This window comes from Streptopelia decaocto (genome assembly GCF_964273445.1).
Source record: "Streptopelia decaocto genome assembly, chromosome: 3".
Taxonomy (NCBI): Eukaryota; Metazoa; Chordata; class Aves; order Columbiformes; family Columbidae; genus Streptopelia; species Streptopelia decaocto.
The window spans coordinates 17,936,081-17,961,276 of record NC_138656.1 but is presented as its reverse complement, the minus strand read 5'-3'; the positions used below and the strand labels follow the sequence as shown (position 1 = coordinate 17,961,276).

At 40.0% G+C, this 25,196-nt stretch overlaps 1 protein-coding gene across 3 annotated transcripts in view; it reads right to left on the bottom strand.

Moving 5' to 3' along the window:
• Positions 1-25,196, bottom strand: part of LCLAT1 (lysocardiolipin acyltransferase 1) — a 145,799-nt gene that overhangs the window by 82,403 nt on the left and 38,200 nt on the right. For all 3 annotated transcript variants that reach the window (XM_082047418.1, XM_082047417.1, XM_082047416.1), the window contains exons 3-5: positions 19,850-20,018; positions 15,310-15,508; positions 2,742-2,888 (exon numbers count right to left, since the gene is read on the bottom strand). In XM_082047418.1, coding sequence (XP_081903544.1) covers positions 2,742-2,888; positions 15,310-15,508; positions 19,850-20,014 — 511 coding nt within the window. In that variant the 5' untranslated portion in view covers positions 20,015-20,018. The remainder of the gene's footprint in view (positions 1-2,741; positions 2,889-15,309; positions 15,509-19,849; positions 20,019-25,196) is intronic.

Here is a 25,196-nt window from a genome sequence, read left to right as displayed (position 1 = left end):
AAATGTTTCTAGAAACAGATCAGCAACAAAAGGAGGGCTAAGGAGAATTTCTATCCCCTGATGCATGTCGGGGGAAACACAGTGACAGAAGATGAGGGAAAGGCTGAGGTACCAAATGCTTTCTTTGCATCAGTCTTTAACAGTCAGAAGAGTTGTGCTTCAGGTACCCAGCCCCCCTGAGCTGGAAGAAAGGGATGGGGAGCAGAATGAAGCTCCAATAATTCAAGGGGAAGTGGTTAGCAACATGACACACCACTTAAACACCCACAAGTCTATGGTGTCAGACGGGATACATCTAAGGGTGCTGAGGGAGCTGATGAAGGTGATCACTACGCCACTTTCCATTATCTATCAGCAATCCCTGTGTGATGCCCATCTACAACAAGGGCTGGAAGGAGGATCCGGGGAATTACAGGCCAGTCAGTCTGACCCCTGCGCCAGGCAAGGTCACGGAGCAGATCATCCTGAGTGCCATCGCACGGCACATCCAAGGCAAACAAGCCATCAGGCCCAGCCGACACGGGTTTATGAAAGGCGGGTCTTGCTTGACCAACCTGATCTCCTTCTACAACAAGGTGACCCACCTCGTAGACGAGGGAAAGCCTGTGGATGGTGTGTACTTAGACTTTGACACCCTATCCCACAGCGTTCTCCTGGAGAAGCTGGCAGCTCAAGACCCAGATAGCTGCACTCTCCGATGGATCAAGAACTGGCTGGATGGCCGGGCCCAAAGAGTTGTGGTGAACAGAGCCAAATCCAGTTGGTGGCCAGTCACGAGTGTTGTTCGCCAGGGCTCAGTATTGGGGCCAGTTCTGTTTAATCTCTTTATCAATGATCCGGATGAGGGGATTGCATGCACCCTCAGAAACTTGCCAGATGACTACCAGGTTGGGTGGGATTGTTTATCTGCTGGAGGGTAGGAAGGCCATACAGAGAGATCTGGACCATCTGGATCCTTGGGCTGGGTCCAGTTGTTTGAGGTTCAACAAGGCCAAGTGCCGGGTCCTGCCCTTGGGTCACAACAACCCCAGGCAGTGCTGCAGTCTCAGGGAAGAGTGGCTGGAAAGTTGCCTGGCAGAGAGGGATCTGGGGGTGTTGATTGACAGCAGCTGAACATGAGCCAGCAGTGTGCCCAGGTGGCCAAAATGTCCAACAGTATCCTGGCTTGTCTTAGGAATAGTGTGATCAGCAGGACTAGGGCAGTGATTGTCCCCCTTTTCTCAGCACTGCTGAGGCCACAACTTGAACCCTGTGTTCAGTTTTGTGCCCCTCACTACAGGAAAGACATTGAGGTGCTGGAGAGAGTTCAGAGAAGGGCAATGAAGCTGCTGAGGGGCCTGGAGCACAAGTCTGATGAGGAGCGACTGAGGGAACTGGGGCTGTTCAGCCTGCAGAAAAGGAGGCTGAGGGGAGACCTTATCACTGTCTGCAGCTACCTGAAAGGAGGTTGTAGCATGGAGGGTGTTGAGCTCTTCTCCCAAGTAACAAGTGATAGGACAAGAGGAAATGGCCTCAAGTTGTACCAAGGGATGCTCAGACTGGATATTAGTAAAAATTTCTTCCTGGAAAGGATTGTCAGGCACTGGAACAGGCTGCCCAGGGCAGTGGTGGAGTCACCATCTCTGGAGGTGTTTAAAAGATGAGGTTCTCAGGGACATGGTTTAGTGCCAGTGTTAGGTTATGGTTGGACTCGATGATCTTGAGAGTCTGTTCCAACCAGAATTATTCTATGCTTCTAAATCAACAAGAGATACCACGTGAAGTTGTCCAAGATGAATTTATCCTCTTTTAGCTAGGCTGATCAAGTGATGATAATTCCCTACAGTGTGATAGCATCTAAATATTATACATATTTTTAAAGATATTGGGAATATAGAAAAAAAATAGCAGTGTATTTTATTTTTATACTGTGTCTAGTATTTACTGATCTGGCATTGCAATAAAATATTATTTGAGAATATCTGCAGCAAAAAGTATAGTAAAAACGTTTTAAATAAGCTAAAAGGTAGAAGTTTAATTGTAATTGATTTTTCTATTTAAAGATAATGCTTATCAAATCATTCTGCAGGCATGAACCACCACAGATCATTCATACAATGTTTTCTTTTGTTCGCAATTGAATTGTCTTCAACACTGGTTAGCAGCTTGTTACTGATGCCCTAAGATACCTGTATTAAGGTAGATATTTTATTAAGAATTAATAGTATAGGATCAAACGCATTGAATTTACTCATGATTATGTTAACATTTGTTTTAGGGAGATATTTTTCTTACAGAGGCTGCTTACATGGGCTAAGAACAAGTATCTCCATTTTCTCCTCTTAAAACATTAGCCAAGAAATCTAATAGAATCATTAGTTCTCCTCGTCCATCACTCTTCCATATGTGTGAAGTGATATTGCACTGTTTGCCCAAGGAATATGTACAAAGGGAACATGCAAGTAATCTATTCCAGGTCTTGAAACCTACTTCAGCTATGCAATGTACATACAACACTGGCCAATATAAAGCCATTTCAATCATCGCATACGTTGAAATCTAACAGTTATTTCAGTAAGACTAGCAAAGCCTCCCAGTGGAACTACATTTGTGTCTCTCAAATCAATCAGCACACATGATCATTTCTACTGTCCATGAGAACCCAATCTTACTCCTGCCCTCGACTTTTTTTAACTATTCCCATAAGCAACAAAGAATTTCCACTTTGAACATTCCACAAGATGATGACAAATGCAGCCTACCTGTGAGATCAGTTCCTTCCGGAAAGATGAGGAGTTGTAGTGGTTCGTGAATGTCACAGAAATAATCCAGCATTTTTTCAAAGTGACTCTTGTCATCTTCCCACTTTCTCTGAATGAAAACAAAGGCAGCAACCTGCATCGCCCAGCCTAGAGTTTAAAAAAATACACCTTTAGTAATGCTTCACTCTGTTATTTCCACAGTGTCTTTTATTCCAATGTATTTTATAAATTGTGTTAGACACAACATTTTATTTGCTGTCCAACTGTTCTCACCTCTGATTAAGAGGACTTAGTTACCTTGTAAAAGGAGTTTTGGATAGGAAGCAAAAGAATGCACAATCTAAATAAATAAAACTAAATAAATTTTGAATGGCTACAGTTTTGCAAAACTCGAGGTACCAGAGTAAGAAAAGCTTTCCAGAGAACAAGAACAGGGTCAGTGCTGTCATGAAAGGAGGTTGTAGCATGGAGGGTGTTGAGCTCTTCTCCCAAGTAGCAAGTGATAGGACAAGAGGAAGTGGCCTCAAGTTGCACCAGGGGGGTTTCAGCTTGGATATTAGGAAAAATTTCTTCACAGAAAGGGTTGTCAGGCACTGGAACAGGCTGCCCAGGGAAGTGGTGGAGTCACCGTCCCTGGGGGTATTGAAAAGACATGTAAATGTGGCACTTAGGGACATGGTTTAGAGATGGACTCAGAAGTGCTGGGCTAAGGGTTGGACGGCTTCATTACATACACCTTCTTATAATTTTAATCACTAATGGAAGAAAACAAAACTTTGTTCCTTACAGTTAATTACATAAAAATTTGACGTATATCCATTTGTTTCTATTAATACACAAGACAACTGTGAAGACTTACAGCCTGATATCAAATTGACAATGTAATGCAGCTTAAATAAATGAAACTGCTGCTGAGCTCCTCAGGGGTCACACGCCACTATCTTCAGTAAACATTCTTGGCTTTTTTGGGCACAGTTTAGTCTACCATCTATCACATAATATTACAAGTTGCGTCCACTAGTTCAGACAGCAGGATAGAAAAAAAAAAAAGTCAGGGCTCCAGCCCCTGATGCTCTCTTCTTAAACAGGGGCTCAGAGAAGCGCGACACTGGTTTCCACCGTGCTCGGCTCGCTTGTGCCTCATCAGAAAACCTGCAGATAGACACTCCACATCAAAGAGAAAAAACATCACAGCTTTCCATTCTCCTCTTTGCTCACCACAGTTCTCAAAGTCTGTTTTGCCTTTGCGGATGACTTACAGCATGTTATTGTTGCACTTTGAGCTCCTCTTTATGGGGATTCTATTCTGTCCGTGGCAGTATCTTAGAAGGGATGTATGCTAGAAAATCACTTATTCAAGCCACCAATTTTTAAATCAACATCAGTCAGTCTCGATAATCTATTAGCCAAGCTGTATAATCTCTTCTCCATTGGACAGGAATGTCAATTTTGTCATTAAAGATTTGTAACCTGCATTGTGGTGGAGATACTTTTTATTTTTAAATCAACTACACGTAGGGAAAATGCATAATATACCTTCTGCAATAAGAACCTATTGAGTCTCAGATAATGAATGATAACCAGATAACAGAATACTGGAAATGCTTTTAGGAATCAAGAAAAAAAACCACGGCCAGAATGCAGTCTCAGCAAATCTATTCAAATTTGCACACTGTACTTGTTAAAAACCCTCTGTAAACAAAACTAAAATTTGACCACAACATTTTATGTGCTTCTATGCACTAATGACATTCCCACATCTGCAGTGTCAAGAAGTATCAATAAGCCTTTATTAATAGAGGCTATCCAAATTTAAGTGAATCATTTGCAGGAAAAAACAAAGGTCAATTTTAAAGTAACTTACTTAATTTAACCATGTGTTTTTCTGGCATTGAATCATTTCTTACTGCTACAATACATTTCACTACAATGGTGCAAAACCATTATTTTAAATCAAACTAATTGAGGCTTCATTTTGACACTTTTAATTGTTTTATATTAAGAGGATGTCTTTTCATACTAAATATTGGCAAATACCAAATGGTGCCAAAGCATTCAGTTCCTCTAGAAGATACATGGAAATGGAATGAAGCTGTATCAGTGGAAGTTCAGACTGGACATTAGGAAAAGGTTCTTCACTGAGGGGGTGGTCAGCCCTCTAACAGGCTCCCCAGGGCAGTGGTCACAGCTCCGAGCCTGTCAGAGTTCAAGCAGTGTTTGGACAATGCTCTTAGTCATATGGTTAATTTTAGGTAGTTCTGCAAGGAGAAGGGAGTTGGGACTTGATGATTCCTATGGGTCCCTTCCCAAGTGAGATATTCTATGATAACTCATCTGAAATCCAACTCCTAAAAATGGGCACAGCAAAGAAAAAAAGCCCTCTAAGCAGAAGCAGAGATGCCTTGTAGCATATCACTTACAAGTCTGAGGATGTAGATGCTCCATGGCACATGGTAAAAATACAGAGATCCTAGAAAAGTTGTGCCATGGTTTTGGTGTTTTCCAAACATTCTTACCTTTCAGTCCAGATCTTTTGTATGTTTTATGTACCCTAGACACTACGTTTAAATCAGTTTATGCAAAATCTGTACTGTGCTAAACCATTTTATTGTGTGGTAATCGCACATCGGGCCTAAACTATTCAGTCCTTGTGTTCCCACTTCAGCAGAGTTCATAGGCAGAAAGAAGGGAAACAAGAAGCAAAATAAATGCTCACTTGGGAAGCCTGGTGATACTTTCCCAGCTCAGCAGCTCCTTAGGAAGAGTGATCTTGGTCCATAACAGGGATAAAGTATGGGAAAAAAAAATCTCACTGCCAGATCCCACCCTCTCTCCCCACCTTTCTTCATGCAGCACAAGGCTTTAAATTATACTTCAATTATTCTTTAACAGCACTGTGAACATCAAATTACAAACACCTTTAGGTACTCAGAATGCTGCTGCTGCTTGGGTGACTCGTATTTTACCTGACTAAACTGCCTTAAAGCAGAGGACATAATGCAGTGGTTTCCCATTCCTGTCTTAAGTGGTGGTGTTATATACAGGCTATGAAAAATTAAACAGAGGCAGTAATGTAATGACAGCAGAGTGTCAGAGAAGAGGAATAAAGAGAAGGGAGTTGGGAGGCATCCAGTTTTTAAATAAACAGGAGGTTTGATTTTCTAACCTCTCTAATAGATAACATTCAGTGCTCTGGAAGAATATTTCTATACTTAAGTGAACATCTAATTAGATAAAACAGTCTTGACTGTTCAAATAAGAACGGTTTGCCTAACAGTCAGATGACCGATAGCCAAGGGCCCAGGTTTTCCTCCCTGCTTACCCCTGCACAGCGCACTGCACCAAACCATTTCACCATCTAGGAAAGTGGAAGAATCTTCCACATTTGCTCAGTTTTATGGCCTCCAGTGAAAGGCAACAAAAATATGAATTACTGCCTTGAATCAAAACCATGGTCAATGCACTGTTGGGGAGGAACACCTTCTGTTTGCATGTCTCACTGTCCCACCAGATTCAAGCAGGAGAAGAAACACAGCACAGGTGAGAAAGCAACTCTCGCTTTGTTTTCCATTCCACAGGGTGTCTGCATTGTGCTGCTGGATAAACACCACATAAAAAGGCCGAGACATAACGTGGGATCCAAATGGGAATGCACAGAGAAACAAGAGGAATTCAGTAAAGCAATGGGCAAAATTAAAGGTTTTGCTAATCCGTAAAATTCATGAATAAGTATTAATACTGTCTCGTGAGCAACCTGCAGTGAGACACGCTGTTCAGTTAATTATTGTTAAGTCTAGGTCAACATATTGTTCAAGAAAAGTAATTATATTTTGTTCATTTATACAATGTCATCTAAAAGCTCCCAGGCAACAAGAATTTTCCTAGCAGAGGCAGCGTTTGCTGGACTGGGGGAAAATGATTACCTTTTGATTTGCAGATTCTTGAGAAATCATCAGTTGTAAAAACACAGCAGAGAAACAGTGAAGGTCAAGAAGTCATAGCAACGTTATTCAACTTATTTGCTAAAGCAGTCTTCTTGTAAAAGACAACATTTCTGAAAACTAACATGGCCTGCAAAAGCACACAAAAAGCATCATGCTGCACAGCTCTTGTTCAAAATTGCAAAACAGCAGCGTGAAAACCTACTAGGTAGAGTAGCTAGTCACACTGACCTTTAAATCAACTTTTTGGAGCTGAAAAATAAAAAAGGCAGCTTCAAAGTAACACATACACAATAATGGTATGTATTCCACACTTCAATAAGGCTTTATCAGGACATAATTCTACACAGAAAAAAAAAATACACACACAACAAGCAAAGCCTGCTATTGAGCTACAGAAATGTGCTTTATATAAGAATTTCCTTACTGCCTTGGGGATAAAGCAAATTATAGCTTATGCAGGTTGAGAATTCACAGCATTGTATTAAAAATGCTAGTTGCAAGCATAAAGATTTTTAAACCCTAGGACCCTGCAGTTCTATTTTCCCCACCCTAAAATCTTTAAAAGAAAACAACACTTGAAGCTGGAATTTCTTAAACGTGTTCTCATTGCAAAGGTAATTTGGGAGTAAGTAGATACTAGGGATGGAGGTGGCAATGAACAAAAGAGAGAAAGAGGAGAGTTGTGGAAAAAAAAAAGTCTTTGTTTGGTTTTGTATCACAATTTTATGTACATTTCCAGTAGCATCTCAGAAATTAGATATCCCAAAAACCATCATATCTCTGTAGGAGGAATATCATGGCTGATATTGAAAGCAAACATACATATATCAATAAAATGGTATCTATGTATTTCCTACAGTAATGCAACTGATAATACAATACATAATACATAATACAAATTCAATAAATGATTCAAAACTATAGAAATAAGTATGAAAGTAGAAGGCCTAACTGTGGGACTTCCGTATTATATTAATTAATCTTCCTTCTTTTCTTGCACTACATTATTCACTGGTTTTTCATATCAAAAATTCCCTTGGTCTAAAATAAAAGCATTATTTAGTGTGTCTGTATTCAGCAGGGATCTTGTCCTGATCAGGGCTTTTGAGGCAACAGTGAGGGAAATGACTCAGAAGCACATGATCCCACTGTATACCAATAATTTTGTTCATTAACAGTTCGTTATTCTAAGTGTTTTGCTGCATAAAATATCTACAAAGCAACAACCACGCAATTCTTAATGATAAGTAGGTATTAAGAAGAGGTTAGTACACAGAAAATCACACAGGAAGCCTGGGCTTAAAGCTACTGTGAATAGATCCTTAAGTTTTCATCGGTATAGACTGCTAAACAGATTTCTGCAAATTCAATCATAATCAGCCATTTTACTGTTCTTTAAAGATATTCTTATGTCTAAGAATCTGAAAGGAATTAAGAGACTTCTTTAATGTAATGGTTTGAGTACACAAACTAGGAAAATAAAGAAAAAATGTTTCTTAAAATAATCTTGTAATGCACAATACCTACTCCTGGCAAGATTTTTTAAAATTATGCTTACTTTCAATAATGTAGTTAATAGGAGTATAATTAATTGAACAACTACCATCTGATTTGGTGAATTCTTTGAGCAAATTGCAAAAGTAGCTAAGAGATAAAATTCACAAATATAGATTCACAGTAACACTCCTCATTTTATAGTGAAACATCTGTTTCAGTTTGTTTATTAATTTGTTTTGATCTATTTGTAAGGTGTCTATTTAACACTGCTTAGCTTTTGCTATTGCCTTGCCATATCCTAACATTATTTAACATGTGTTTTTATTGGGTTTTTTTATGTTCATGTTCATTTTCTGTTAGAATGTATATATGTTTCATCCATGTATATACTACATAGTCCACTTTTTACTTGGACAGCATATCATCTCTTCCAATGTATGTGAAACCTAAACATTTTTTCTTACTAAAACATCTTCAGTGGACAAACAACAATGTTAGAAATGGATAAAAAGAAAAACATGCTGATCAGTTTGCTCTGATCAGTTTTACCTCTGATTTCGCCATAGTTCTCATGCATTTGTTTCAACACTAAAATATTATAAATATTCTATTTAAGTTACATTCAAATATTAACACTTTCTACATTTCCTTTGCCCTGCTTAATTCTCTGGTGGAAGAATACAGTATATGCCAGTAGAAACCTTGGCTTTAACTTATTATTTATTTATGATACAATTCGAAGCTTCTTCAAACAATGTTTGCAGTACTAGATTTACTTGTCAGGGCAATAACAAAGTTGCCAAAAAGCCAACCAGATACAGTGGCCGACGTCTTAGCTGTGAAAATTTAACTGTGAAACCTCTAGAAAGGATATTCCATTAAAGAACTGGTCTCTCAGACAATACACACACCAAAAAAAGTGAAAGTATGTAGAGAAAAGTCATGGCAGTAGTAGCAGGATATATCCAGTCAGAGCTACACTACGCTCTTGGAAAGTACTCTTCAATATCCAATCCCTTAGTCATGGACCAGAAATATGCTATTTGGACATTTCGTACTTAAATATTCAGTCTATTTCCTAAATTATGCCATTTTCATAGAACATGGACAATCAGATTATTAACTCTTCCGTTGTATTAGTGCCACTTACACAAAATCTTTGTGCTAAAATGCCATTAAAGAACATGAAACCTATTCAGTTACAATAATTATCTTAAAATATTACAGCTCAAATTTTATTTGATAAAGAGTGTAAAACCAGAATAACATAACATTACTCAAAAATAGAGCAAACTAAAGCAAAGGCTTAAACCTCTAGGATGGCTGGAAAGTTGCTTTTTCTAATGCGCTTTAAAAATGCATCAATACAGTGAAACAGTACATGAAAAGCCAAGCATTAAAAAAGATGAGTCTTGCTCAACACATATCTGGACGAAAGTCCCAATTCATTCCAGAATCTCCAAAGACAGACCACGGGGAAGTGAAAAGACCTAACGAAATGCACCTGAAAAGGGCAGGGTGAGTGCCAGCATCTCCTGTGGATGTGTTGTCTTTACTAAAAGTCAGAAATGGTGGGAGATGTTACAACTCAATACCTTTCCGGATGGCCTGCATCCTCTTCAGCTGCTACATTTCCTTGTGGAAGCACCGTGAAAGGAAAGAGCAGAAAAAGGACTGGAGACCAGCCGATTAACAAGGCGTCAGAACAGGACCTAATTAATGTTGCTGGCTGCATCTCTGCACTGTGCTCCCATGCAGGTGGGGGTTTCTTGCCCCGTACTCTCAGACTCATTGATGTGTGTTTTGGAGAGGCAAAGGGGACACAGGGAGGCTGGAGTCCTTATTATACAGAAAGGATAAGCAAAGTTTAAATGGAATATAAGCTAGTATTTTCTCGCCCCAAAAAGAGTTGGGGGAACTTCTGTGGTATTCATCCGAAAATATTCCTGTTATTTCTTTCCTGGACTGTCTAACAAAGACAAGAACCAGCTGGGAAATGGGGACCTAAATATTTTTTCTGCACTAAAAACAAAACAAAAACCAAACCAACCAAACAAACAAAAATAACAACAAAAACCCAACCAACCAACAAATGCCACAAAACACTACGTAGAGATATAGGCAAATTAAGCTGCATTTTTGCTTTCAAGTATAATCCTTCCAACAAACTTACAACTTCTTCAAGATAGTCTTGTATATCTGTCTTCACCATGAACAACCATTAGAATAACAATTGTGCTTTCCATTAGAGAGCATACTTTTCAGCGTCTACTTTGAAAATCACGTAGGATAACAACTCTAAGGTAATTAAGTCTGGCAGCTCATAATTGAATTGCTGGAAGAAAAAATGTCACAGCTCTTCAAAACTCATTTCAGCGTATTTTAACATAACAAAGACACTTGAGACATGAGTTATATTAGAAAGTTCAGTAGGTTACACTTTCAAATTTTTAAGCCAATATGCTCTATTGATAAGAATTTTAATGCAAATCCAGCTATAGCCTGAACAAAGACACTTTATGCCTAAGTATTTATATCCCTACCTACAGAAGCAGCTGTGGCAGCAGAAACGCTTCCATGCCAATATAAATGTGTACAGATTCCCCCAGCGCTGCTTTAACTCTACTCCAATTGAGTTAAGTGCTAAAATTTTCTAGGCTTAGTGACACCAATATTTTACTTCACGGTAGCTGATCCATCATAGCTGTCGGTGTGCGTGCTCTTAGCCCGTGGCAAAGGCAGGATAATGTGAGTTGGTTTGCCCTGCTTCGGTGAAAACTAAGATGACTCAAATTACTTTGCATTTGCTTCAGGCGAAGTGCGTACACATGGGCAGCTATAATGGATCAACTGACGTGCAGTAAAAGATTGGTGGGGCTGAAATAGAGCACAAGCCCTTTTTTTTGTTTTCCCCTGGCACTTAACACAACAAGGGCCAAACCCAACTTAAGCCTTTGAGAGCCACAACACACGAGTGAGCGGAGAAGTGAAGAACAACAACTAAAGCTCCTACCTCTTGCAGTCTCTTCAAGAGCAACGCTAGCTACAAAATAACTTGAATACAGAGGTGAAGGTCTGGACAGTTACCTGGTTATCTTTGCTCCTAACTATTCCAGGTTTGCCCGCTTTGCTTATTCTCCTTTTTCCTTTATCCCCTTGTCCTTTCCTAACCTGTTCCTGTCCCAGTCCACCCCAGCTGTAATTCCCTGCTTTAGCAGTTCCAGTGAGCCTTCTTAAAAATGTTAAGTCTTCAAAATATGTCCACCAATGGTGCCTGTAGCACCTGCATGCTTTACATTTGTACACTGAACTACGGTGTTATTTATCTTTTCTGTCTGCATGAAGCAAAACCAAGGTGGACATTATCTCAAGTAGCACCCATGCACTGGCACTAACTCCTTTGGTTATGCCCTCTCATTTTTCCATCAATTTATCTGACAGTCCTCAAATTAAACCCGAATTTTAATTTATTTTCCATGTAGATGTCAAGGCACTAAAACACAAATAATACTGCAAGCCCACCAACAATTAAAATCCTGTTTAAAACAAAACACACACAAATTGTCCATCATTAAAACACATCTCTATTTCCAGTGAAGTCTTACTGCTTCATATCACAACAAAGGTTTTACGAATGAAACTATTAAGATAAAAAAATAAAATCAAAAGTATGCAACTAACTTCTAGTGATTATCTGGTCATCTGACATTACTGTGTATGTTCCTTGGTACCTGCTCAAACAGCTTGCATCCCACAGTGTGTGCTGAAAACAACTGCATTGTAATCTGTATCACTTCCAATGCTGTTCCTTATTAATCGAGGTGAGAATATAAAATGTATGTAGAGAAGCCCTGTCTTGTCAGACTACACAGGAAACTGTCAATGCCATTAGAAATTCTCCTTGAACACTGACACTGCAGAATGTGTCAGTAGTTTCTGATGATGTCAGATGAGAAACTGCAGCAACAGCCCAGGGCAGAGCAGCGCTCCCGCGAGACGCCGACTTTGGCAAGTTGTACTGAAACGCTGCAAGAATGTTTCTGAAATTGAGATTACTGAAATGTAATACCTCTTGTTTTGAAAACTTTACTGCAGACAATTTATCAAGCCAAAGCTACGGTTCCAGGAAGAAGGGACTGTCTGTTTTTCTTTGGGCTGTTTTTTAAGGCTCACCTTTAACTGATTCATAGTTTTTTCATACATTGGAATGCAAAGAATTAATAACTTAAGAACTAGGTAAGTGACTCAATGCTTCGCCTTGAAATACTAACTCCTCTGATTTTAATTATAATTAACTAAAAAATAACTGCCTACTTGTAATACAGACTTACTAAACCTGATAGCTTTATACTTTTAACCTACAAAGTGGGCAACAAGGTCTCGGGAGTTATTTGCATTCCAAGCTTTGCCCTTCACTCATTTATACCACTGGGATTGGTATAATCTCTCATGGGCCTATTTTTACACCCGAACTGGGGTAATACTTCTAACAAAGGTGCAATGCTTAATACTCACAAGGTTTTCAGTGACATGGAAATTAAAGGGTTGTATTATAATCCTTATCTTACACATAATTTTAAATTAAATGCTTGTAAAAAAATCTTTTGAAAGATCAGAAAAAATGTGCTGAAAGCAATACCGTATATTCATTCAAATATTTCTCAAGCTCAAGGCAAAATTACCACTAGGTAATGATTTATTAAAAGTTACATTTAGACAATATATCAACACTTCCATAACCCTGTACTTTTGACTATGTACAACTAATTCATGTTATTATATGAAAAGATGAAACTGAAAGACGTGATGAAAGTAGCTGTTTCAGTTTCCACAGATATAACCTAAATGATCAAGATCTAAAGCATCAACTATAGCTGCAGTCCACTGAAACTGTCCAGTTGATTTCCAAGTTATCTTCTTTCCTTTACAAGCTTATAAAACAAAGAACGCTTTAACCTGAAATCACCAGACACAATTTAACAACAACAAAAACTGACAAACACATAACACGGGGGGGCCATAAGAGACAAGCAGGAAAAATTCTGCTCTTACTGATGAGACTGAAGGTTGTCCACTTTGGGCACCATCTTCTGCTGTATCACGGCACCAGCAGACTTCATGTAGATTCATGATTAAATCTCTTCCGCCAATCTTAATTTAATCCGAGGTTTCACTTTCCAATTCTCTCCTAATTATGTGTCTATACAGAATACTTTATTGTTGCAAGAGTCTGCCACTCAAAACACAAACCAACTGAACACAGGGATGCATATGTCTAAGGCTTCCTTTCAGATATACTATGGTAGGATAGAAGCTGAACATTTATGATTTTAGACTATGGATTTATGGCTTGAGTGAAGGACACGCTTTAGCTGGATTCCTCTCCTGTGACTAATAACAGTCTACTAAAAAATAAGCTAAAAATTCACAACATTGCAATCAATGTACTCAAAGCCCATACATTGCAGAGGGTGCTTAGGGATCTGACACAGTGGTTAATAGCACTACAGATCCAGGCTCCCAATCTACCACCAGGAATTGTCATCCTGTAACACAAACACCAGGAGTAAACTTCTGCCTGTGCCACCTCCACCATCACAGCCCCCAAAGTGGAGCATGAGCCCAGAATTTAATTAGTAGGTTCAGCTACTGCCTCAGACTATGAACCGAGATGGCATTGTCATCTGCTACACTTACCTGCCACAGCTCCACCTGCTTGAGACTACTCATCAAATCTATTAGATGTGCTCAGTTTCTGCAAAGAATTGAGAATTTGAGGGGAAACCCTAAGCAATTCCTGACACCCTTTCAGGAACTAAACTTTGCTAAGGATGACAGCATCCAAGCTCCTGAAGCTTGACCTTCCAATTTTATTAAAGGCATTAACAAGCATACATACAAATGTTTTGCTAAAATATAGATAGATAGATAGATAGATAGATATGCTACTTTTGAAGAGATAAACATATGAACCTTCCAGACTATACTCCTGATTACATCTTCCATCATTGCTTTAAAAGGTTGCATTTGCAGTTGATTCAAAGATTTCAAAACATCTCTGCTGTACTGTGACGATAAAACATTAGATAAATACGTATTTTCTCATTTCCTGTAACATTAAGAGAGATGCCTTTTGTCAAGTAAAATTGACCTTAATATTTGACTGTTAGGGAAAAAAGTATGTTACCTAGGTGCAGCTCTTACTTAAGAGGACTGAAGGCCTAGCAAGTAAATGCAATAACAGTGCAACAGTATGATAGTTTCTCTGTATGGAATCCTGCCAAAACTATCTGTTCAGATAAATGGCCTGACAAAAGGGAGCCATAAATAAGGTTACTCTTTCGACATCATAAAGTTGACGCATATCCTGCCCAAACTAGTTTTGTATAAAACAGCAAATAAATCTAAGAGATAAATAAAATGCAAAGAGATGCTTTTATATCAGATAAGTCTGCTCATTTATTCAGAAACCATTTGTACGGCAATTTTTGGCCTATCCGAAACCATTTCACTGAATATGTGCAACTCACATCCCTTTCCAGCCTATATCACTATACATACCGATTATTTCATATCCTGTACAGCATATTTGCGTAAACAAGTTCAATATAAAACTACAGTTAAAACTACAGTTATTAAAATGAACCATCAGCTTTGCAATTGCCTACAGGGCTTTTTCTTTTCTTTCCTTTTTTTTTTTTTAATCTTCTCAATAGTATAAACTGGATAATGAAGAAAGAAGCCCGATGAGAGCATTTGCAATGTGGGGCAAAACACCAAAACCGAAGTGTTGCAAGAGACTTTGAAAAGATTCATAAAATCTTTTTCCTAATTTTGAAAAATGCTTTCCGTATGTAAATCAGAAATATTTTTACCTATAAGCAACAGCAGCACATGTAGTATGGTATCTTTAAAAACCAATACTTAAGCATGTAGTCCAGGCATCCTCCAGGAGATTTATGGTTCAATCACTCAATATGCCACATATTTTACATTTATTTTTTTTTTACATACAGAAATAGAATTCAAACCTTTGTCATTTCATAGGGTATGTACAGTGGGCAAAATTTTAACCGGGCAAAATTTAAACACATTTTCCTTTCAAATTAAAGGGTTCAGTGACCTACCAAATCCCGGAATGCTTTTGAGACTGGATTTGAGACAGATTTTTTCAAGTCTGAGGTAGCTGTATCGCAGCAGGCAGTTCCACAGGAACATCCAGTCCATTCGTGTGCGGTGGTTCATGATAATGACACTTCTTTCTCCAGGAACAAATCCATCACCAGTGACAACCACCTTGGCACCAAACACCATCTCCAGCAAGGCCTAGAAATAATATCTCAATATTATGGCTTTACTCCCAGAAGAAAAGCATCATCCCATTAGCAATAAAAATTAATTGGGATTATATCACTTCACTCATTCCTTCATATTATCACTGCTAAACAAACTTCTAGCTGTTTTCTAATAAAGCAGACAGCTTTTCCACAGTAACAGTCAGCTGTTTAATGGAAAAGGAAACAACAATTGAATAGCACTTCCTAAAAAGTACTCTTTTATGTTGTCCAACATTAAATTTACTTTTCCCCTGTTTTTCCCAGAATACTATCAATGTAGGAATAAGAGTAAGGGAAGCAGCACGGATTAAAATGTGTTAGGTAAAATCTAATGACTGGCTGGTTGCACAAATAATCTATTGCTCAATACTGTCAGGGTTGGGAAGGCATTAGAAGCTGCCTTGCTTTCTGCTTGGGTCCCAGTGGTCAACGTTTATGTGCTCGACTTACACCTGCAAAAATGGCTAGAAAATAATGGCAAAAGAAGCAGCTGACAAACACCCCAAACAAGCTTGAATACAACACAGTGATATAGACCTAGGTCTGTGCAACTCTACTGTGCTAGCTTGAAGCCTGTACCTCCAACCCATAGCTAGCAAAAAGCATCAACCACCAAACACTGGTACGTGGTCATCTCAGAAGTTCCATCCCAAATCACAGAATAAGCCTCAGACTTGGAAGGACACAAACAAGAGGCTGGGCAAACACCTTTCCCCATTTTGCCTGAAAAGCCATTGATGTTAGAAGTTCACATACAAAACATGTTTCTTGTTTTACCCACCATGTGGCTCTGAAGGTTCAAGTTATAAACCACAAATTCCTGGTTTATCAGAAGAAAAAAAACAGGTGAGAGCTACACAGCACGTTTAAGAGGGTCTGGTTTCATAACCTGGGCAGCTGGACAATAAACATCTAACTGTAGACTAGTTGCACATAACATCAGAGCACTAAGGTATGCTCTGGCCATGTTCACACCACTGAAGTCTCTGAACCTCCAAAACAAGGTGGCCACATTCAAATTGTCTATTGAAAATAGTTTCTGACCCATAACCATTCCCAAATCATACAAGAGAGTGCAGGTATGAGTGCTGGTTAGTTACAACAAAAGACCAGGACCGGCAAATAATTCAAAAACATGGATGACTGTAGGATAGTGTCTTTCAGCCTTTTAATACCTGGTGGAAACACAGTGGAAAGGTACAAAATCCCAAGAAAGAGAGGTAAACAACAGATATTACCTAGAGGTTAGGGCCAAGGCCAGGACACTGTTGAACCCAGTTAGCCCAGAAAAAGAAACCACAAAACATGATTGGACATCTAGAGGAATAAACTTAACAATTAGCCTTAACAGAAAAAAATTGAGGCACTTCAAATTACCTCCTTACCATCTCTTCCCCATACTTCCTCCAGAAAAATACAGAAAAATAGCAAAGTCTGGGGATTTAAACAGAGCTTTAGGAAGTAAAACAACTTTCTGTTTTGTTCTTATTTCTGCCATCTCTGTGCCACAGAACCTCAAAGAACACAAATTTTTCAGTTTAAGTCACCTGTAAAACTGGAATGTCATTCTCATAATTGCAAAAGGCTTGAGATCTCAGAATGAAAAAGATTATACGGGCCAAATATCAATACTATTAATAACTCAGCTCACTTATTCTGGCAAATGTGTTTGCTATCAGGAGTAACTATGGATCACTGCAAAAGCAAAAGAGGACATATAGCTCAAAATGGTAAAGTTACCTTTTCAGAAAACAGAGAGTCAGACATTTTTGATAGTTTAATAACAATCTTATACATACTTAACATCTAGTTAAACACAATAATGAACAGATGTCCTGTTTAACACACCCTAATGCCAGTGTAAGAAACTATACTGAAAGTTAAGACCCACTCACTACTGACTCTGCTAGAAAAGAAATAATGTGTGACAGAGGAGTGAGGAAGGTGGAAGTTTCTTACATCTACAGAGGTCAGGGTTAGAGCTTCCCTGTTAGAGCCCAACTAGTCCAACGTCCAACATGTGTTTATTGTTTGGAGACACAAACCCAAGTACCTGCTTCTCCTGACTAAGAATGGGGTAATGTAAGGACAAAAAACTAACACAGGTGAGATATGAGCCTCAAAAAGGTTGGGTGCAAAATCTTTTTCAGACCCCTTTCCTGAACCCAAATCAACACTATCCTTACAAGACAGAATTATTTTCACAAAAAAATATTAAAATTATTTTTGTTTAGGTCCAGTATGGGCTGAAATCAAACTTCTAGACTGCATGAGTTATCACAAACTAGTTGTAATAATCCAGAACTATAAAGCCTGGCAGCTAACCAAACAAAAGCCAGTATTTGATTTGGGGCAGTTTGCAATTTTAGAAAAACTGGGAGACAATTTGGCAGAAAGGGTCAATTTTGTGATGCTATCAGTACTCAGCTAAATTTCATCATGGCAAGAAATAACAATCCCTCTATTCCCTTTACTGGTAATTATTTCCTCCCTCCAAACATCCTTGCATTTAATAATAATGAAAATGACAGAAGTTTTAGAAGATGAAACAGCTCAAATTCCTTTAAAACACACAAGACCAAAACAGAGAAAGCAGAAACTATTTGATATATAATAAAGATAAATCTTCCTTTATGCCACAAGATACATATTTCTGCACACCAATATAGCACTTTACTTCAGAAAAAGTCAAACAAATCTTTAAAGGCCTAGAGGAACAAAGTCCCTTGGTTTTTAGAGAACAGACGAAAAGACAGATCCCACTTATACCGCCTTTCCTCAGGAACAATTCAGGGAAGAGCTTTGTTATGGATTTCCAGACTCCTATAGCTATAAAGTTGAAGCAGTGGAAGTGAGGAAGACTTCATTTCTAGGGGAAGTTCTTCTATTTCACCTGAAATAATTTGTCTCCAATTCAACTACAAGGACTAAATGCTAAGAGGATTAAGTAAGGGAACAATGAAGGTCAGCAACAATGTACCAGACAGTGAATAATTTTCCTAATTAGATAGCTGGAGCACAGTCGAAAGAGTTTATAAGATGACTCATTTAGGAAGTTTGTAATTTATAAATTCTCCTGCTTACTAGTTCTTCACCTACTCTTCTCTGATCAGAATCTAACTGACACTGGATGAAGATGTCATGAAAAGGCCTTTTCAAGAGTACAATTAAGACATGGCTGTTTAACGTCTTTGTTGGCAATAGGGACATAGGGACTGAGTGCATCCGCAGCAAAGCTGTTGATGCCAACAAACTGTGCAGTGCAGTCAACACACTGTGCGGAAGGGATACCATCCAGAGAGACCTGGACAGATTGGAGAGGTGCACCCACGCAAACCTAATGAGGTTCAACACGGCCAAGTGCAAGGTCCTGCACATGGGCTGAAGCAATCCCAAGCACAAATACAGGCTGGGTGGAGAATGGATTGAGAACAGCCCTGAGGAGAACAAGTTGGGAGTATTAGTGGATGAGAAACTCAACATGACCTGGCAACACACACTTGCAGCCCAGAAAGCCAACCATATCCTGAGCTATATCAAAAGAAGTGTGACCAGCAGGTTGAGGGAGGTGATTCTCCCTCTCTGCCCACCTGCAGTTCTGTGTCCAGCTCTGGGGTCCCCAATGTAAGAAGCACATGGACCTGTTGGAGCAAGCCCAGAGGAGGGCCATCAAGATGATCGGAGAGCTGAAACACCTCTCCTGTGAAAACAGGTTGAGACACCGGGGCTGTTCAGTCTGGAGATGAGAAGGCTCTGGGGAGAACTTCTAGCAGCCTTCCAGTACCTAAAGGGGACCTACAAGAAAGCTGGAGGGGGACTTTTTCCAAGAGCATGTAGTGATAGGACAAGGAGTAACAGTTTCAAACTGAAAGAAGGCAGATTTAGATTAGATACGAGGAAGAAATTCTTCATTATGAGGGTGGTGAGGCACTGGAACAAGACTGCTAAGAAAAGCTGCAGATGTCCTGGGAGTGTTCAAGGCCAGGCTGGATGTGGTTTCAAGCAACCTGGTCCAGTGGAAGGTGTCCTTGTGTCCCTGCCTATGGCAGGGGGGTTGGAACTAGATGGTCTTTAAGGTCCATTCCAACCCAAACAATCCCATAATTCTATGACTACCTTACATATAAACTGTCAAAGAAGAGGGGGACTGTAAACAGGCACACAATTTGCAACACTGAGCTAAAATCTAAGCCTCCACAGATAGCATGTTAAGAACTGTTTTGACAAAAGCATAAAAAGCTTTTACAAATAAAATTAAAACTGTTAGTGAGCAAACTAAATCATGGGATTATGAACATTTTCCCAATACTTGACTCAAACTGCAACTTACCACTGGGAGTGTGAGCCAAGTGGCCACAACGCGATTGGTGATCCAGCGATACCAGGCCGGTGAGATAAACATCAAAGGTAGAAGAGGACCAAGCATGAATATGCTTCCAAAAAAACTTCCCAAGAACAGTGCAAGTACAAAGTATATCCCTTTCCATGACACCATGGCTCTGAAAGAGAAAGTTGGCATTATGTTAGAGATAAACTGAAAGTAACTACATAAGTTTTCAAGTCCATAGGTCCAGTTTGAGGTGATATTCACCTTCTTCTTTCAATGGCTAACAACACATGATGACAGTAAACGCAACCAACAGTGATTTGTATTGGGTTGTTAAAGGGGTCATGAAAGTATCAGCCACATCATAATTTCTTCCACTTTTTACAATATGTAGTTCCACTCTCAAATCTTCAGCAAGCTATTTTTACTATGGAAAGGTACAAAGGGCTATATAACAGAATACCTCTTATCTTAAACTTTTCAGCCATTATTTCTGCCATTGGCAAAGAACTAATATTAGCATTTTCTGAAGAGGAGGAACTTTGCTTTTCTCTTTCTCCATTTTGTTTATTCTCGCTAACCTCAGTGTCGCAGAATCTCATCCTCCTCATCTAAGAAGGATCTGTGTGTGACCTCCTTCAGAAACCACTCAAACCTTGCAAGACTGATCAGCCTTTTCAAACACCGTTTCCCTTTCCATCACAACACAGGGCAGGCAAGTAGCGCCTGAAACCTCATGACTCACCCACCCTGGCTCAAAGAATTTGCGACTTTTTGAAGTCTGCTGTACTTCAGCTGTCCTTACCCGTTATTTTCCAGCTTATTCCACCAAAAAGCCAATAGCCTTTGGTGTTTAAGACAGTAGTCTGGACTTGAAATATTTCATTGTCTGTGCTATCAGCTGGACTCCCTTATTATAAATTGAAATGTACAGTGCATGTAGCTTCTTAATGCATTATGGCAGAACACTCAGCAATCCTCTGAGCATCTGTAATAGCTACAAGCTTTCACAATTTAGCAACTACAACCAGCTATGACAAAGCAAATGTGGAAATATCAATTCTCTAAATTAGGGCCTAAAAATAGACTGTTTTCATCTATTTAGGGCTCAACCAACTGTTTATAAAATCAAAGGTTAAGTAGAAGTCACTTTTCAGTCACTTTACCAAATTCCTTTTTTGACAGGCTATTTCAGAAATTATAAGAGCTCAGAGAGACAGAACTTCAGGACAAGAAAAACAGGAAGCCGCTGTTTTTAATTTTAAAATGAGCAATGGAAAAGTAATCCATTAAGCCTTGTGTACTGCAACATACAAGATTCACCTCAAGCATGTTTTGAGCAATGTCCATAGCAATCATGTTTGCACAGCAAAGTATTCAGAAGTCAAGAAATGGCAATGCTAGTGTTGCTGGCACATGAATTTGCTTCTGCGACTTCATGTTGACAAGTAACAAGAAAGTAGCTCTATTTCGGGATACTTTTAGGTTGAAACAATTTCTTAAACTGTAGATATTTGGAGGAAGGCCAAGAGAAGAGGCCATGCAAATTTGCTAATTTAAGAAGGATATAGGAAGCTGTATCTAGCCTGACTTTGCAGCATAGCAAAAAAAAAAAGAAAAGTAACACCAAATACAAATGTTTGCTGATAGCTGTATCAGAAAGATTTAAACACATTGAAAATTGAATTCAAACAAATATACATTATTTACATCCTGGAATAGAGACCCTCTTTTTCCTGCCAAAAGCAGGAACTAAATAACCAGCTGTCTGCATACGCATGCACTAAGTAGGATTAATTTGACATATCAAAGGATCTTATAGAGCACTGCACTGAAGAAACAATGTTCCAACTGCATTCTTGTATTTGTTACTGCAAATCTGTGTGGGGAGAGCCTGAAATAAAGGCAGTAGAGGATAAAAGAAAAAACCCAGAGAAGAACAGAAGCAACAGAAAGAAAAGCATTAACTGCAGAAGGACTAGAAGGCCTTCTCCTGACACACCAAGATTTGAGACCTACTGCTAAAGGTACGTCCTGGTTTTGTTAAAAACAAGTTTCTCTTTCAGTAAATTTGCCTGTCAGCTAAAGCCTTCGTATTAGCTGCATTTTCCTGGAGAACCAGATACATGTTTTGGTAAACACAGCAATGAAATGTGAGGTTATTGATAAGCATGGATGCACCTCTCACGAGAGGGGCAACGAGAAAACAGGCGACCAAGAAACTGACCAACTGAGTATAACATCTCATTCACATGAATACTTCATATAGAAGTGGGAGATCACGAGGATCTCATCCCTTTTTTCCCTTTTCCTTATGGCCGACATTAGGAGAGGACCTTGCGAGTCGTCCCTGCGAACTGAGGCCTAGTGAGAGACTGAATCCAGCTCCGGTTGGCTGCAGAGTCCAATCCAGGACTTCGGGTGCTGGCTCTGCAGTTGCTGAGACTTTCAAGATTGGTTTTGTATATTTTGTATTATTTTCTCTATTCTTATTAGTAGCATTAGTAAAACATTGTTAATTTTTCCGACTCTCTTCCCTCTGTCCTTCTTTCCCTCCTGATCGCCTGTCCTTAGTGGGAAGCGGGGAGAGGGAGGGGAAAAAGGGGGAAGCGGGGGAGAAGGAGGTTAACAATACATCTGCCAGGGTTTTATTGTCACCTCGCAATCAAAACCCTCAACAAGGTAGCAGAGAGGATTAAAACTCAATGTGCTTGATCTAATCAAGCATTTCTTGAGGAACACACACAGTAAAACAACTGGAAACATCTATGGACAGCTTTCAGTCAGGTAAAACCCAGTAGCAGACACAGAACTCGAGTCAGTTTAGCTTCAGCCAGCTGCTCCGGTCCCCTGCAAGGCTGCTCAGAGCCACCGGTCATCAACTCAGATGCAATGACACCCACCAGACAGACAGACACACAGCTGTGCTCCAAGCAGTCGCCAGACAACACAGAGGCGCACGTTCCTGTTTCAAAGACCTGACTGCTGCACACAGGTAACCACAGAGTTAATGAGAGAAGACATCTCTCTGTCATCCTCCTAGGCTCATAGGAAAGCAATGTAGGTCACTCATTTACAAGCCGAGTTTTTCACAGTTTACACTGGTCCTTCCCTCAAATTATAGTGCAGATCCAAATATTTAAGAAAAAATTCTTCTCTGTAGTTTATGTGAAAAACTGTCTTGTAAACATTTTTGGGGTTGTTTTTGTTGGTTTTTTTTTTTAGATGAAGGTATGTGAGCTATGGAAGAGACTTGAGGAAGTTCTGAAGCTTCTCTTGTTCAACCTGCACCCCCCAGGAGTAATTTTTTTTAACATTACACTATGTACATATATAAATTATACTGCATTCCGCTGGGTCAAAACCTACGGTATTTATTTCTAGACACGAAAGATACCATGTGTGCTTTTAATTGATGTTATTTATCTCTCTTGCAGCCACATCTTTGAAATGTGATACAGACCATATTTTGCTCACTGCTTATATATATATCTTTACATATGTACACATGTACTTATCTAGAATAACAGATAGACTTTATCTCTGAATTACCTCCACCACAATAGAGTATATACCATGGAAAGAGGTATCAGAGCAGAAAAACAACTCTTAATGAATTTGAGCAAAACTGCGAAACGAGAAGCCTGTGACCATGCGAAGAACTTGTGGCAGGGAGTAACCACCCAGCTGGCCTTCTGAAAACAGCACTCAGCAAACTCATTTTAGTAACAAGGTGAAACTGTTAACACACTCAAGGCATTTGTTTACATTTGTGGGTCCACAGTGGAGTGCACAGCCCAGACAATAGGTAACATGATTTAAAATGCATTTGCCCACACATGTCAATTGAGAAGCATTTATATATATACCCTCATTTTAGCCAACAGTCAAGGACGGGTATTCATCACAGAAGCTGCTGAGCAGATCAGCTGCCACCAGCGCGTGCCCCATGCCAGTCAGCAGAAGTGGTGTGTGTTGCTCTGCCTGTGGGTAGAGCAGAGAGGAGGCTGGAGCCCCAGGCTGGATGTCACACACTCATCAGACCAGGTGTCTCGCTGAAGCCATGTGCCCTCTCTGTCTAACTCAAAGGGTGCCACAGGGAGCCAAGTTCCAGCACCTCGGTGGCTAGAGGTACAGTGCTCAAGTTAATAAACTGTACAGAGCCAGCTCCGGTCAGACAAAATAATCAGTCACAACTTTGCATCCCACTAAAGTTTGGTACAGTTTGGGGATTACCCATCTCTGAAGCAGTACGCTCGTGGTCACACAGTGCTGCAACTTGACTAACAAACCCTCTTTTGCCTGTCAGTCCTTGGCTTGGTACCCTCACCTTCATCCCTTCTCAACAGCAACCCTTCTCCACACCCCACATCTCCCACCTTGAGGCAGCAGCCCATCTGTCCTGGCTTGTATCAGGAATAGCATGGCCAGCAGGACCAGAGAATTAATTGTCCCCATGTACTCAGCACTGCTGAGGCCGCACCTTGAATCCCGTGTTCAGTTTTGGACCCCTCACTACAGGAAAGACACTGAGGTGCTGGAGAGAGTTCAGAGAAGGGCAACGAAGCTGGTGAGGGGTCTGGAGCACAAGTGTGATGAGGAGCAGCTGAGGGAACTGGGGCTGTTCAGCCTGGAGAAAAGGAGGCTGAGGGGAGACCTTATTGCTCTCTACAACTACCAGAAAGGAGGTTGTAGGTCTCTTCTCCCAAGTACCAAGTGATAGGACAAGAGGAAAGGGCCTCAAGTGCTTTAGACTGGACGTTAAGACAAACTTCTTCAAGGAAAGGGTTGTCAGGCATTGGAACAGGCTGCTCAGGACAGTGGTTGCCTCTGGAGGCATTTAAAACACATGTAGATGAGGCTCTTAGGGACATCCTTCAGTGCTACATTTAAGTTATGGTTGGACTCTATGATCTTGAGGGTCTCTTCCAACCAAAATGATTCTATGATTCTACAATTCTAATACCCCTCCCACAGACACCCCATTCCCCCCCACACTTTGCAATACCAGCTTGTCTGGGCGGGAATAAAGCAGCACCCTCCAACAAGTGGCCACACATCCTGTTGAAAAGGAAAGCTGGCACACAGGCCCAGCTACCGAGGCTCTGCGCACCGGTGACAACCCATGCTGGCACCACAAGGGCTTTATCATCCGGTCAGTCACCTGCGGAATTCCGAGACACCTACTACCAAAGGCAAGAGGGGACTGACCCTGTTATCATCCAGGGAACTGCTGGAGAGGGTCCAGCGTAGGGCAACGAAGATGATTAAGGGAGTGGAGCACCTCCCTTATGAAGAAAGGCTGAGGGAGCTGGGGCTCTTTAGTTTGGAGAAGAGGAGACTGAGGGGT